The 12,928-nt window shown below is 42.7% G+C and overlaps 1 protein-coding gene across 8 annotated transcripts in view; it reads left to right on the forward strand.

The window, feature by feature from the left end:
- Window positions 1-12,928, forward strand: part of ZXDC (ZXD family zinc finger C) — a 34,568-nt gene that overhangs the window by 7,773 nt on the left and 13,867 nt on the right. Inside the window, exons 6-8 of one of the 8 annotated variants that reach the window (XR_008913436.1) lie at window positions 2,997-3,685; window positions 4,795-4,944; window positions 6,614-6,699. Coding sequence is in view for 7 of the 8 variants with exons in the window: in XM_007500285.3 (XP_007500347.2) it covers window positions 2,997-3,685; window positions 6,648-6,732; window positions 12,008-12,177 (944 nt within the window). In the remaining variant the exon portion in view is untranslated. The other 7 variants (XM_007500285.3, XM_056804708.1, XM_056804709.1 and 4 more) reach the window with 7 other exon arrangements.

Below are 12,928 nucleotides of genomic sequence, written 5' to 3' on the forward strand. Positions count from 1 at the left end.
GAATACTGCAGTTAGTAATGTTGATTCTTTGTAATGCTTTAAGATTTTCAACGGGCTTTTCCCACATCAATGATTTAATATAGGTAGCTGAAATATCATTACTTCTACTTTATAGACAGAAAAACTGAGACCAAGAAGTTTCATGACTTGATTTGTTGTGGTCACATGGCTAGTAAGTACTAGAACCCAGACTCAAACCCAGATTTCCTTATTTCAGTTCCTATGCCTCTTCCATTATGCTTTGCTACCTCTTAAATAGAATGACCAGTATGGAAAGTGCTCTAAACATAATATACCTGGATATTAGCATGGTAAATGGGGAACTGGACATTTGCATTGGTCTAGGGAACTCCTGATGAGATGACTCTCCTAGAGTACCTTAGCCTGGCGCAGTAGGCGTTTATATGATATGGCCAGGATTTGACTCAGAATTTCAGGTCACCTTTCTGTATCCTTTGTCCCTTTTCCAATACTACTTCTGTGGAAAAAACAAATGTGAACTGTTCATTGAGCTCAGAAATGCTTGGCCAATTACTTGAAAGAATGATGAATGAGACTGTGTCTGCTTAGAGGGAAGACATATGTAGAATGCCTAAGGCATTCTTTTCAGTTCTTTGCTCTATTCTGTTGCCATATTTTTCTCTGTGATTTGGTTGAAAGAATAGACTGCATGTTTATCAAATATGCAGATGACATAAAGAAAGATGTCAAAGATTTAGTAGGCTAAGAATCAACAGTGATTTATATATAAGTCCAAAAATTTAATGCACTTTTTGCCGACCAGAACAGAAGTAAGATGTCTAAGGGTTATAATCTTACTATGTTCAGCTCTAGTCAGGTTTTACTTGGAATCTTTGGGTCCAGTTTAGGGTGCCACATTATAGGAAGGATGTTGACAAATGTTAAAAGAGAGCATTAGCCAGGATGATGAAGGGCTAGAATAATTTGCCCACTCAAGCAGTGGTTCTGAGCCTTTTTGTTTCCCATGGAGTTCTTGAGCAATCTGGTGAAACTTATGGATCCCTTCTCATGATGTTTGTAAATGTACAAAATAAAATAGATAGGATTACTAAGGAAACCAGGTATACTGAAATATGGCCATCAGAAAATCTCTGAAAACATATTCACTGGCCCTGGGTTGAGAATTCCTGGTATAGAGAGAGAAGGCCCAAGGCAAAACCTTGGGAGAAAACCACTGTAAGAAAGAGGTGATATGAATGTGAATCAGCAAAGGAAGTTGAGAAGGAATAGTGAAAGGTAGAAGGCAAACCAGGAGAGAGTAGTGCTTAAAAAATCCCTAAGAGGAAAAAATATCCAAGACTAAAGGGATATAGTAGCTATAGTAGATGGGTTGAGAAGGATTGGGGCTGAAAGAAGACTGTCAGATTTGGCATCCTTAGAGAGCAGTTTTGGGTCAGGTATTGAGGCCAGGAGTCCAAATGCATAAGATTGAGGAATGATTAAGACAGAGGAATTAAGACAGGCTGAGAAAGGAAGAAGAAATGTTGGAAGGCTGATGGCTTGAGAGGATGGAATATTGACATTCTTTTAAGGATGGGGTCACCTGGGCATATCTGATATGGATCTCCATTTTTTCAGAGACTGGTGGAAAGGAGGAGAGAGTGAGAAATGATGGTGGGATTCTGAGATAAAGAGAAGTGGGGAGGAAAGGGGGCTCACTGAAGAGTTCTCAGCTGGAGGGGAAGGATAGGGAAAGGAGAGTGAAGGGCTTGAGGGGAGAGAAGGTTTGGAATCATGTGCTCATGGGGAATGAGCTGGAGAATCCATTGGGGAAGAATAACAGATCTGCCTTTGAGGGCCCAGTTAAGGTTGGATGACATGACTATAACATGGCCAGGCCATACCATTGGGCTACTTCATTCAGGGACTCAGAGAGGTGGCCAGTAGGAGTGATCCTGGGCCAAGGAGCACTATGGAATGGGAGCAGGAGAGAGGCCTGAGTAGGGTAGAAATGGCTGACTGTGGGCTGAGATTTCCAAAGGAAGAAAGGGGGAAGCATAGGAAGCAGCTGTGATGAGATGGGAGAAGGGCTGCATTCCTAATGGCTAAGTGTGACTGGAACAGGAGAGTGAAGTGGCCTGAGTGGATCAATTTGTCTGAAGCACAGTTATGTGAAAGAGGAGGCGCAGGCTGGGGCCTGACGGGGGAAGGCTGTTAGATTCCATTCTGTGGGGCCTGCTTATACTAGACTTGTGAGCTGAGGGGTTGCCTGCAGTAGAAGCTGTAGTTTCACAGGAAGAATTGGACAGGTGTAGGGGTGACCCTGGAGGTTGGGGGAGCAGTGAGGAGGCTGATGAGAGGTGCAGGGACTGAGAGCCTCCCTGGCCTGGGGGAAGCACGAATGGCACCCTGCTCATCTTTCCAGAGCAGCATTCCATTTCAGGCCAGTGCCACAGAGGTTGGGCCTGGTGATGTCTCTGCTTCAGGTAAACTGGAGAGCGGAAAAGGGCCCCATTTGGGTCTGACCTGAAGCCCGCTGGTGATCCCCTCATTCTGGTGCCTGGAATAACTCCACTCCCATGCCGAGCCACCATCCCTGCATATAGGCTTCAACTAAGTGTAAGCTGCATCCCTAAAGTGTGCTGTTTTGAAAAGGAAGAAAAAATAACATTGATTATGGGCTCGGCTCAAGTGTCTGTGTGCAATCCCACTCGGGAAGGATGTGGTGGGAAGTATATTCTCTATTTAGACCAGTCCAGGATTTTGGCCACCAGGTGAACACATGGGCTGTGGGGGAAGGGGCTGATCACAGAGCACATAAAACATACAGACAAGGGCTTTGCAGACCTTGAAGCACCACATATATGTTAGCTATCACTTGCTTATGTACAGCTTACCTGTCAACATAAGAGCACAAAAATGTCTAAGTGTGGATTTCAGAAGGCTTCTGTAAGGAATGAAGGTGTTATATGCTAATTTCATTAAGAGAACTCAATGAGTTGAATAACCACATCGATATTTTTATTGCTTTTTAGACCTCTTAAGCCAACTTGAAGCGACAAGTTTTCTTACACCTAGCAGTGAACTTACCAGCCCAGGACAGAGCGATCTTAGCAATATAGACCTAGTTTCTCTCTTCTCTAATGTGTCCAGTAACAATTCTGCAATTACAACAGACATGGCATTGGTGAACTCTGGAATTTTGACTATAGATGTTGCTTCGGTGAGCTCAACTCTTGGGGGGAACCTTTCTGTTAATAATACTAACTCCTTGGGCCAGGCTATGGATCCATTGATACTGGTGGCCAGCAGTGACATGCCCCACAGCCTCGATAGCTCTCTGTTGCTGGGCACAACTGCTACAGTTTTACAACAAAGCACTTTAAATTTGGATGATGTCCAGACTGTAAACGCAGAAGCCCTGGGGTCCCTAGCGTCTCTGTCTGTGAAGAACTCTAGTCAAGATCTCCATGCTCTGACATCTAGCAATAACCTGACCATAGAGCCAGCCACTCTGACTCCGTCCAGCAGCCTAACTGGGAGCAGCGTTCCCAGCCTACTGACGCCAACCAAAACGGAACGGGATTTACTTCCCAGCTCAGACATTGTTGGACAGCAGGAAGGAAGCAAAGTCGTGACTCAGTTTGTCTTCTCCAATCCAGCGGCTGGCTATAGTGCTCAGAAAGACATGGATCTCAGCACAGTGCCTGCAAGCTCCTTCTTGGTAGGTAATATTGATGGGATTGCCATGGTGGTGGTCAATTTTGAGGATACTTTTAGGTTTTAATTTGATTCTTGTTGGTTTACTTAAAACTGTATACTGGAAAGAGCATAGAACTGGGAATCGGGAGCCCTAGTTGTCATAATAATGGTAAATAGCCATTTAGTGACCACTTAATAGAGCCCTTTAAGGTTTGTAAAACATTTCACTCTGACCAGCTGTGTGAGCTCACTGAAGTACCTTTAACCCAAGCCTCAAGTTCTCCAGCTGTAAAATAAGAGATTTGACCTAGATTACCCGTTGAAAGGCCTTTCATACTGACTAATTAATTTTTTTCTTTATAAAGAAACCTGAAGTTAACTCTAATAGGAGAAGGTAATTCATGTCCTTTTCTCAGTTTCACTACCATAGTTACTTATTTTGCATTTGATATAGGTTGTCATTAAGAAAAGGCTTGAAAGCATAGGGTTTGACCTTGTATAGCTCTTGGGCAGCAGCAGTTTGGGGACAAAGGCTAGGGACCCTTCCACAGAATAATATTTTAAAATATATTCAACAAAATATGTAAGTTTACCAAAGAAACTAATCCTGTTGACTTACTGTATATTCAAAACAAAACAAGTTCCCTGACCCAGGTTAAGAAGTCCTCCCTGAAAAGGTTTACAAATCTTCAGAATTTAAGGGAAGAAACCACCCTGTGTGAACAAATTTTAAAAGCCAAATCACTAATTTAGTCTTATTATTTTTTAATTTGGAAATTTTTATTTAATTAATTAAGAATATTTTCCATGGTTACAAGATTCCTGTTCTTTTCCTCCCCTCCCCCATCCCATGCCTGTAGCCAACACGCAACTAATTTAATCCTAAATGGAATGTAACAAGAGAACAGAAGGGAACACATAATATTTGTGTGCTTTTTGCATATTTATGAAAAATTTTAGAAACATTTAACCATAAGACTTGGTTCATTCCAGATATATTCTTACAAAAGAATAAACCAAATATTTTTGGAGGAATTCATTGTCGTAACAATCTGAATTAGGAAGAGTATACAGATATCGTTCACTTGGGCAGTCTTGAGAGTCATGCTGAGTCTTCTTCCCCTTGGAAAGGGACCTACCTACCCCGCGATCTTTGGCAGTAGGTCTGCCCAGCTCTTCTCTGAGTGGCTGGAGAGGGAGACTCCCAGGTCCTGAGTTCAGTGCAGGCATTTCTCAGGGATTGAGGAGTGCCCCAGATTTCACGCAGTCCTGCTGTTGCAGGTAAGGAACATTATTGTCCCAGCCTGGCCATTCTATATCCAAAGCATTTCTCTTGCCTCTAACAGGGTGTGCCATTCACTTCCTTTACATACCTCACTTGACTTTCTGAATCCTGCCAAGTCTTTTTCCCCTGCAGAGGGTTAGACTTGGGACAGGACCTGGGTTTGAATCTCAACTTTGCACTTAATTCTTGTGTGATTTGGGGCAAGTCACTTCTTTTCAGGTCTCATTTTTCTCCTATCTAAGAGGAAGGGTTAAGAGGAGAGATGGTGTCTAAGATCTCTTCCAACTTTAAAGTCTATTGTCTAATGAAGAGTGGGAAAATGGAACAAGTAATTTTCAGTTGTTTACCTCTTCCTTTAAATAGTGAGATTTCTCTCATCCAGAGGTCTGGCAGCTGAGGACTAGGAGATATTTTTTTTGGAAGACCTTGTTGGGGCGTCTAGGGTGGCTCAGTAGATAGAAGGCCAGGCCTGGAATCAGGAGGACCTAGATTCAAATCTGGCCTCATACACTTCCCAGCTGTGTGACCCTGGGGAAATCACTTAGCCATGATTGCCTAGTCCTTACCACTCTTTCTGTCTTAGACCTGCTACTAAGACAAAATATCAGGGTTTAAAAAAAAAAAAGCAAAACCTTATTTGGGAACAGGTAACATGTAATACTAATAAAGTAGCCAATGTTTCTATAGCATTCATGATGTGCCAGAGTCTGTGCGAAGTACTTTACAGTCACACTCATGATTATTGTAATGGCAACAGAGCTCTTTGTGTTGACATCCTGGATCTGTTGACTTGTATTTTAAACACATTTTTGACAAACTTGGTTATTTGGATTTCTTTCTCATAGTAGATAATTTAGAATCAGCAAATAAGAAAGGGTCTTGGGACTTGAGTAACTGGGGTCAGAAATAGCTAACAACAAAAGAATGAAAACCCCCCCAAAAAACCAGAGAACCAACAGGCCACTTTAATTTGAGGCAGACATGACGACATAGCTTCATGACTCAAGGTTAACCCTACAGCCCAGTGGAGTCACAGAGGTTCATAGTGCTACATGGCTCAGGAAGATTTTAAATATTATACAGTATTGTCTTTTTTAAGCAGGTACATAGTTGTGAGCTGGAGTTTAGATGTTTCTCTTCAGTGCACTTCAAGCTCAGAGAGGCCTGAGATCAGGTCACCCCTTGGACATAGTTGCCTGAAGGACCCTGAGGGAGTTACTCCCCTTCAGGAATCTGAACAGATCTTGGCCTCCAAGTTATAGTTATAGACTCTTTGGAAAGAGGGATTTTCCTCACCTGGGAGTTCCCTTTAATCAATGAAATCAAAGATCCAATCTCTGTTTCTTTCCCTGTGGTTAAATAAGATGATTATCTGGTTTATAGAGATGAGCCTAAGTTTGTAGAAAATGCCTGTATATGTGCATATCTCTTTCCCTGAGGACAGATTGATTGAGGCCTTCTGGGACCTCATTTATGTAGACATAGTTAGTTGGATGTGGAATTTGGGTTCTTCATGTGCTACTGTGAGATTTGGGACTTTCATTTGGAGCTGTGGCACTATTTTTGTAAAAGGATTGGAATGTTTAATTTGATTTCAGTAACAATTAAGTTCCATAACTTATGCTTTGCTACCCTTGCTTTTTTTTTCATTCCTTTGTTGTTTAGATCGAGTGACTCACAAACTTTTCTTTGGTCTCAGGAAAGTGGGGGCTCAGCAAGAACTGATTACCGAGCCATTCAGCTAGTCAAGAAAAAAAAAGAGAAAGGGCCGGGCAGCAGCACAGGTGAGGAGGGCATGGCACCCATGCCTGCTGGCCAGCGGTAAAGGTGTGGGGACCAGGGGGATTTAGTAGACCAAGGTCTTCTCAGTGGATGGTGGGCATTTCATACAGATCTCTTTGAAGTAAAGCAGCTTTAAAAATACAGTTCAATCTGCTTTCGTTGTCTGTTTGAATCTTCTATTGGGGTAGAATTTCTTTTTCAAAATCTGCAAAACACCGAACAGCTTTTCCAGAGTTCAGGATAAGTTGATTTCACTTAACTGAGAAATTGAGGGCAAATCCTATTACTGGACACCCCTAGAGAAACCTGATGTGCAAAGGCACTTTGCTGTGAAATACAGATAAATCTCTAACGATTGTACTGTAGTTTTGGAATTCGTTTTTTTAAAGCAAAGTAATCTTGTCATAGCTCTTCCTCTCCTGTGACTCCACAGTATTGCAAACTTTGTGTCTAGAATGATTTAAAAAAAGATCTGGGGTTTTTGGGTTGGAGAGGAAGGAGGCCCTTTGAACACATTGGAGCCCAGAGCAGCCTCCCTCTGTGTGTGCTTAGGCAGTGGAGGCCTAGCCCAGCCCTGGTTCTAGGATTAAAGAAGAACAGGACTGGGGGCTGTTGAGAGCTAAGTGAAATTAAGATTTGGCTCAGGGAGAGGCATTTATGAAGCACCTACTGTGTGTAAAAAACTGTCCCTAGAGAAAGTGAAACTGATGCTCTGATGGTGCTCCTGGAATGGGTGCAGTTCAGAGGAAGTTTTGGTGACTTAGATTAGATCTAAGCCAGTTTTAAAATGTTCAGGGTGAGTTTAGGTTTGAAGAAATGCAGGAGGTGTTTTATTTTTGTTGGGATGGAGGTACTTCAGTTTTCTCAGTTTTTAAAAAATGGATTTCTGCTTGGAATTTAGTTTAACAAATTTATTTTATTTTGTTTCATTTGATACCTGTTGAAGGCAGAAAATTGCTTTGTGCCATCATTGCACAAAGTAGACACCTGGGAAATAGTGGCTCGGTTGGATTAGAAAATTCCCAGGTTAGGAGCCAAAAAGGAGACAGAGAATGTATGAAATGAGAGGGGCCAGGAGTGTCACTGGAACATCCTCTAAGAAGCCCTTGGGACTTGTTAGTCTTGCCCCTGGGGGCCCTCTGGTGGCCAGAGCTGGCCCTGCTGGTGGGCCTAGAGGGGCTTCCCAACAGCCAAAAACTTTTAACTGGGGAGGCCCCAGGGAGTGACCAGCTGTCTGCCTTCCTAAGGCAAGAAAGAATGGATTTTTCCAAGGTCCCTTCAGTGCTAGGGAAGGCAGGAGCAACTAAATGACTTTGATTTCCATTCCATTTGAGCAATGCACTTCAAGTCACATTTGAGCACTGGCAGATACTGGAATGTGCTTATTGCGACTATATTCACTTACTAGTGGGTAAAAGAAACAAAAAGAGCAAGTGAGGCAGCTGGCCAGTAGTCCAGGCCTGAGTCTTCCCAGGCTCTAAGCAGTCACAGAGAGAACATTTCTTCCTCTCTGGGCCTGCTAGGCTGGTGGTTAAGGTTCAGAGTCCTCTGTGCCCCTGGGACTAGGACACTGTCCCACTTTAGAGCTCGAAGCCTCACACTGGGGATGGGAGACTTCCTAGATTGACTCATTTCCAGAGGGCACTCACTGTGGTTCCTACCCCACTCACACTGGGAACAGGAGGCAGTCACCAAAGGGCCAGGCCCAGGCTACAAAGACAAGACAGCCAGGGGTCTTTGGCCTAAAGGAGCTTACCTTCATTTGGATAAAACGACTTTTAGAATGTTTTGGATCTATTTGATTGTCTCTCTAATTTCTAGATCACCATGCTTGACTCTTAACAGAATTGCCAAAGGGCCTTTACTCCTGTTTCAGTTTGGATTAAGCTTTTCTGTCACTTCCTTGAAAAGTTGAGTGTGAATCCCTGGGTAGCCCCTTAGGGTGGGTTCGCAGCAGAACCCCCCAGCTGTCTCCATGTGTGCTGACAGCACGCAGATGTGGGCTTTTAAAAGCCACCATGTCTTGGCACAGAGTTTCAGAGGAAGAATCTGTATAGCTTCTTAAAGCCTTTGTGTTTTAGTCATGTAGCCCAAGAGGGAAGGAGTGCCTTAGAGACTTAGCTGAGCTTTCTCCCTTCTAGTGTGCCGTCCTTTGAACACCTCCTCCAGTATCCGGTGCCCTGATTTCACACCTTGCCATCTCTTGGACAGAGAATGTAATTTGTCATTTCTATATGCACTGTGTTTTGCACACATAGGCACTTAATAGGCATTTGTACAAACTGAATTAAATTATGTCCTTGTTATACTGGGGAAACTGAAGTTCAGAGAGGAGAAGTGACTTGCCCTGAAGGACGACATCACTTTAGAAGCCACAGGAAGGCGCATGAACTTGTTGAGTCAAATATAGCTCCACTGATTTTGGCTCTACTGCCACCATAGCTTTTCTTTCCTCCTTCCCTTTCCTCTCAGCAGTACACTCCACTCCATCCATAATTGGGCTTCTTGCACTTCTCTCCACTCAGAAATTTCCAGTGGCCTCCTCAGTCCTGGCCTGCCATTCAAGGCCCTTCAAAGTCTAGTGCCCTTCTGACATTCTGACCTTCGCTTATACTGCAGCTGCTCCTTCTCCTGTTACTACCACCACCACCACTACTACCCAGGCTTTCTTTCTCTGCATTTCAGACAAGGCAGGCTTGCTATCCCATGAACATAGCTTAGTATTTTCTCCTCCTTACCTTTGTTTACACTGTATTGGCCAGGAAAAAATATAGGGAAGTCATGTTTTACTTGAATGTCAGGTTTGAAAGTCAGTGTGTAAGGCAAAAATCACATATGGCCAAAGTTATTCTTTTTTAAAATGTCATCAGTTTGGCTAGTTTTGAATTCTTTCTCATTTGAAGGCTTGACTCCTCTGCAGGAGCTTGATCAAGCAGGACATGGGAGCTCAGAGCCCTTCCCTGAAACATTGGCCATTAATACACATTTACAGTTCTTGCCTTTAGGCAGTCTTCACTGCTGTGCCCCCATTTGTAATGAGCTAGAAACACGTTGCTTTCTTATGTCCCCAAGTTCTGTCACTGAAGGAGAAAGTTCTCTCCCAACTCAGGGGCCACAGTGGGAATGATGAAGAGCTAAGCAAGGGCTTAAAATATGGGGAAGACTTTCCAACTTTGGCAGTCAAAGTCCTCAGAGACCCTCCTCCCTCCATTGCTCCCTCCCTCCACTTTTAAGTGAGCAGAAGGCAGCAGCAGCAGTTTCCCCAGCCCCCAGTGTTCTTATCCACAGGATAAACCATCAGGGCTGGGTGAGAAACTTTGGGTTCCTTAGATGATTAAGAGACCAAGGGCACAGAGAGCCCCAAGAACACAGGATCTTGCCCCTGGGGTGGCAGTGGGTGCTGTAGGGACCAAGAGGCCTTCCCTCTGAGGCAGAGCAGGTGATGGGATAGTGCAGCATATGCAGAGCAAAGAGGGTAGCATTGATCCCAAATCATGGAGCTAGACCCCCAGAAATGAGGCAAGAATCTGGCTTGCATTGGACTCCTTTAGCCTGTGTTTTTTAGTCTTTGATGTCTTGAAGAGGTTAGCACCATTCCGATTTATCCCCAGCCGGACGGCCTCAGAGGCTAGATTTTGGGTCTGCTCTTAGCCAGTTTGGTGGTAACAAAGCTATATCCCATTCTGGCCACATGAAGCTAATTTGGCCCATTTGTACTGTGGCCAGATGGGAAATGCCCTAATGATGCCATCTGCTGGTGATTTCGAGAAACAACATTCACTTAAGATTGTATACTTAATAAGTCTTATTAAATTAATTTTTTTTTACTAAATTTATTTTCTCTTTCTCCCATCCTCCTCTCCCAGTTGGGGGAAAATAGAAAAACAAAAATTTGTGGTATATAAGTATAATCAAACAAAACAAACTCCCATATTGATCATGTCCCCAAAGTATGTCTCATTCTGCTCTCTGAGGGCATCACCTCTCTCTCAGGAGATGGGCAGCATTGGTTAATAAAGATCATCACAGAATTTAGAGTTTGAAAGGTTCTTAAAGGGCATATAATCTACTTTTCTTATTTTGGGGTTAGGGAATTGAGACCCCTAGACACTGGGTGATATTTTCAAGGAGACACTGAAAGTTCTATTTCTTTCCCTTAACAGCAGCATAACTGAAAATCGAATTCACTTTATAAGAATCACTCTTTTAAGTTCAAGTCTTTCCCCTTTTTGTGTTACTAAAGTGAAGTAAATGTAGGTAGGATCATGGCTTGGATAGAGAGTTGGTTTCAGTCCTAGGAACCTCTGGAATATGGCCATTTAGCCAAGTGGGACCCTCAACAAGTAATTTCACATCTCAATCCTTGGGCAGCTCTGTCAGACTGTAAGTTGCAAATGAGTTGTCAGTATTGATTCATGGAAAGAATTTCCTGGCTGGAAGTTACCCATACAAAATGAAATATCACAGATTTGGGCCTCTTCTTCCAAAAACAAGTGGCCAAAAAGATCAAGTTTTCCTTATGCAATGACTTTTTAATTAAATTGGCAATGTTGAGCTTAATATTTAGATGAATTGTTGCCAATGGTGTGGGGTATGACATGTGAATCCTTTTCTGCTAGAATACTAGAAATGGTGAATATGAAAAAAAACATAAATGCTCAGTTGACCTAATAATTCTGCATTTAAACCTTGCTGAATTCATGCACATATTAGAGATAGGATAAATACCTACTCCAGTACCACCTTAAGGCATTGGGGTGGTGGTGGGAGGGTGACCATGGGTTCTTAAAGGCAATAGCAGCACAGCCTCTGGGATAGTGTAAGTTGCAAAGGCTTTGAGTACAGACCCAGGGAAGTTGCTGAGGTTCAGAGAAATTTGGCCACCATGGGAGGAAATTTTGTCCACCAAAACTCCCCAAAGACTTCACTGTCATGGAGAGATTGTGAGTTGCATCCTTTGTGGAACAAGCATCCGCACTAAAGAATCACACATCCTGAAATGATTCAAGTATTAGAAATGGCAGGAAATATTCAGTGTTGCCCTGCTTAGTACCAAATCAAGCTAACTAATGTTAACTTAAGTTAGCAGAACTTAACAGTGCTGGGGTTAGGCACCTAGGCTTTTTTCTTCATAAGGGATTTTAAAGTCTTCTAGGAAAAGGTATCCTGCAGCGTTTCTCTTCTGACTCTACGTAGGAAGTAAAATGATTCAAGAAAGAAACATACACAAACTAAATTTAGCATACTAAATTTATCGGTTTATCTACTTCATTTCAGGGTCATCAGGATCTACTCAAAGGAAATTAAAAGGTGGCAAAGTGAGTCCGACTAATTTCTCCACAAGTCCTAGCAGTCGATTATGTGGGAATATTGTAGTGCCAAATGGAGGCTTAACAGTACGAGATCCGGCAACTGGAGCTCAGTTTGTTCAGATTCAGTTATTGCAGGTAAGAGTGTATGATTAAGGGGAAAATGAGGAGCTGCAGAAGTTGGTTAGTGGTCTGAAGGTTAGGTCAAGTTTAGGTTTTATCTAGAAATAATAAGTTAGCACCAATTTCATACAAAATGCCTGTTTTCTGCTTCTAGATATTTCTACTTGTTCCACCAGAGCAGATAGCAAGCAATCCATCTGTTTCTTCATTTTGTTCAGCAATTTCCTGTGTCCTAGAAATTCTCTAGGAGGCTCTGTCCAAAGTGAGAGGTGCCTTCCAGAGCCTCTGGTGTCTTTGGCTAAACTCTGCATGAGCCATCCATCTTCCCCACATTTCCAGGCATCTAGATTTTGTGTTGCCCCACCTCCAGAACTTAAGTCTTTGTTAGGGATATATTTCCATCATCTCCTCAAAAATTTCTAATTTCCTATTGTACTTCTGAACATTTTGGGTAGGGAAATGCGAAAGCATCAGAGTGTCCTGTGAAGGACTTTAGCACAGACATTAAAAATAGTTGTTTTGCCTTTAGTCAGTGACTCATATCATCTACTATATCAAAGGCAACTCAGCAAGCATTTATCATCCTTCTGTGTTGGGCACTGGTGGGGTTATATACGCCTTTAATTAGTGTCCAACGTGGTTTTCTTGGTTCTGCTTAATTTCTGTGCATCTTTCATACAAGTCTTCTCATAATTCTCTGATTTCTTTGTAGTCATTATATCTTACTATTCTGTAATAGGTCATTATAGTTATGAAATCATAAGCT

Source organism: Monodelphis domestica, chromosome 7, assembly GCF_027887165.1.
Source record: "Monodelphis domestica isolate mMonDom1 chromosome 7, mMonDom1.pri, whole genome shotgun sequence".
NCBI lineage: Eukaryota > Metazoa > Chordata > Mammalia > Didelphimorphia > Didelphidae > Monodelphis > Monodelphis domestica.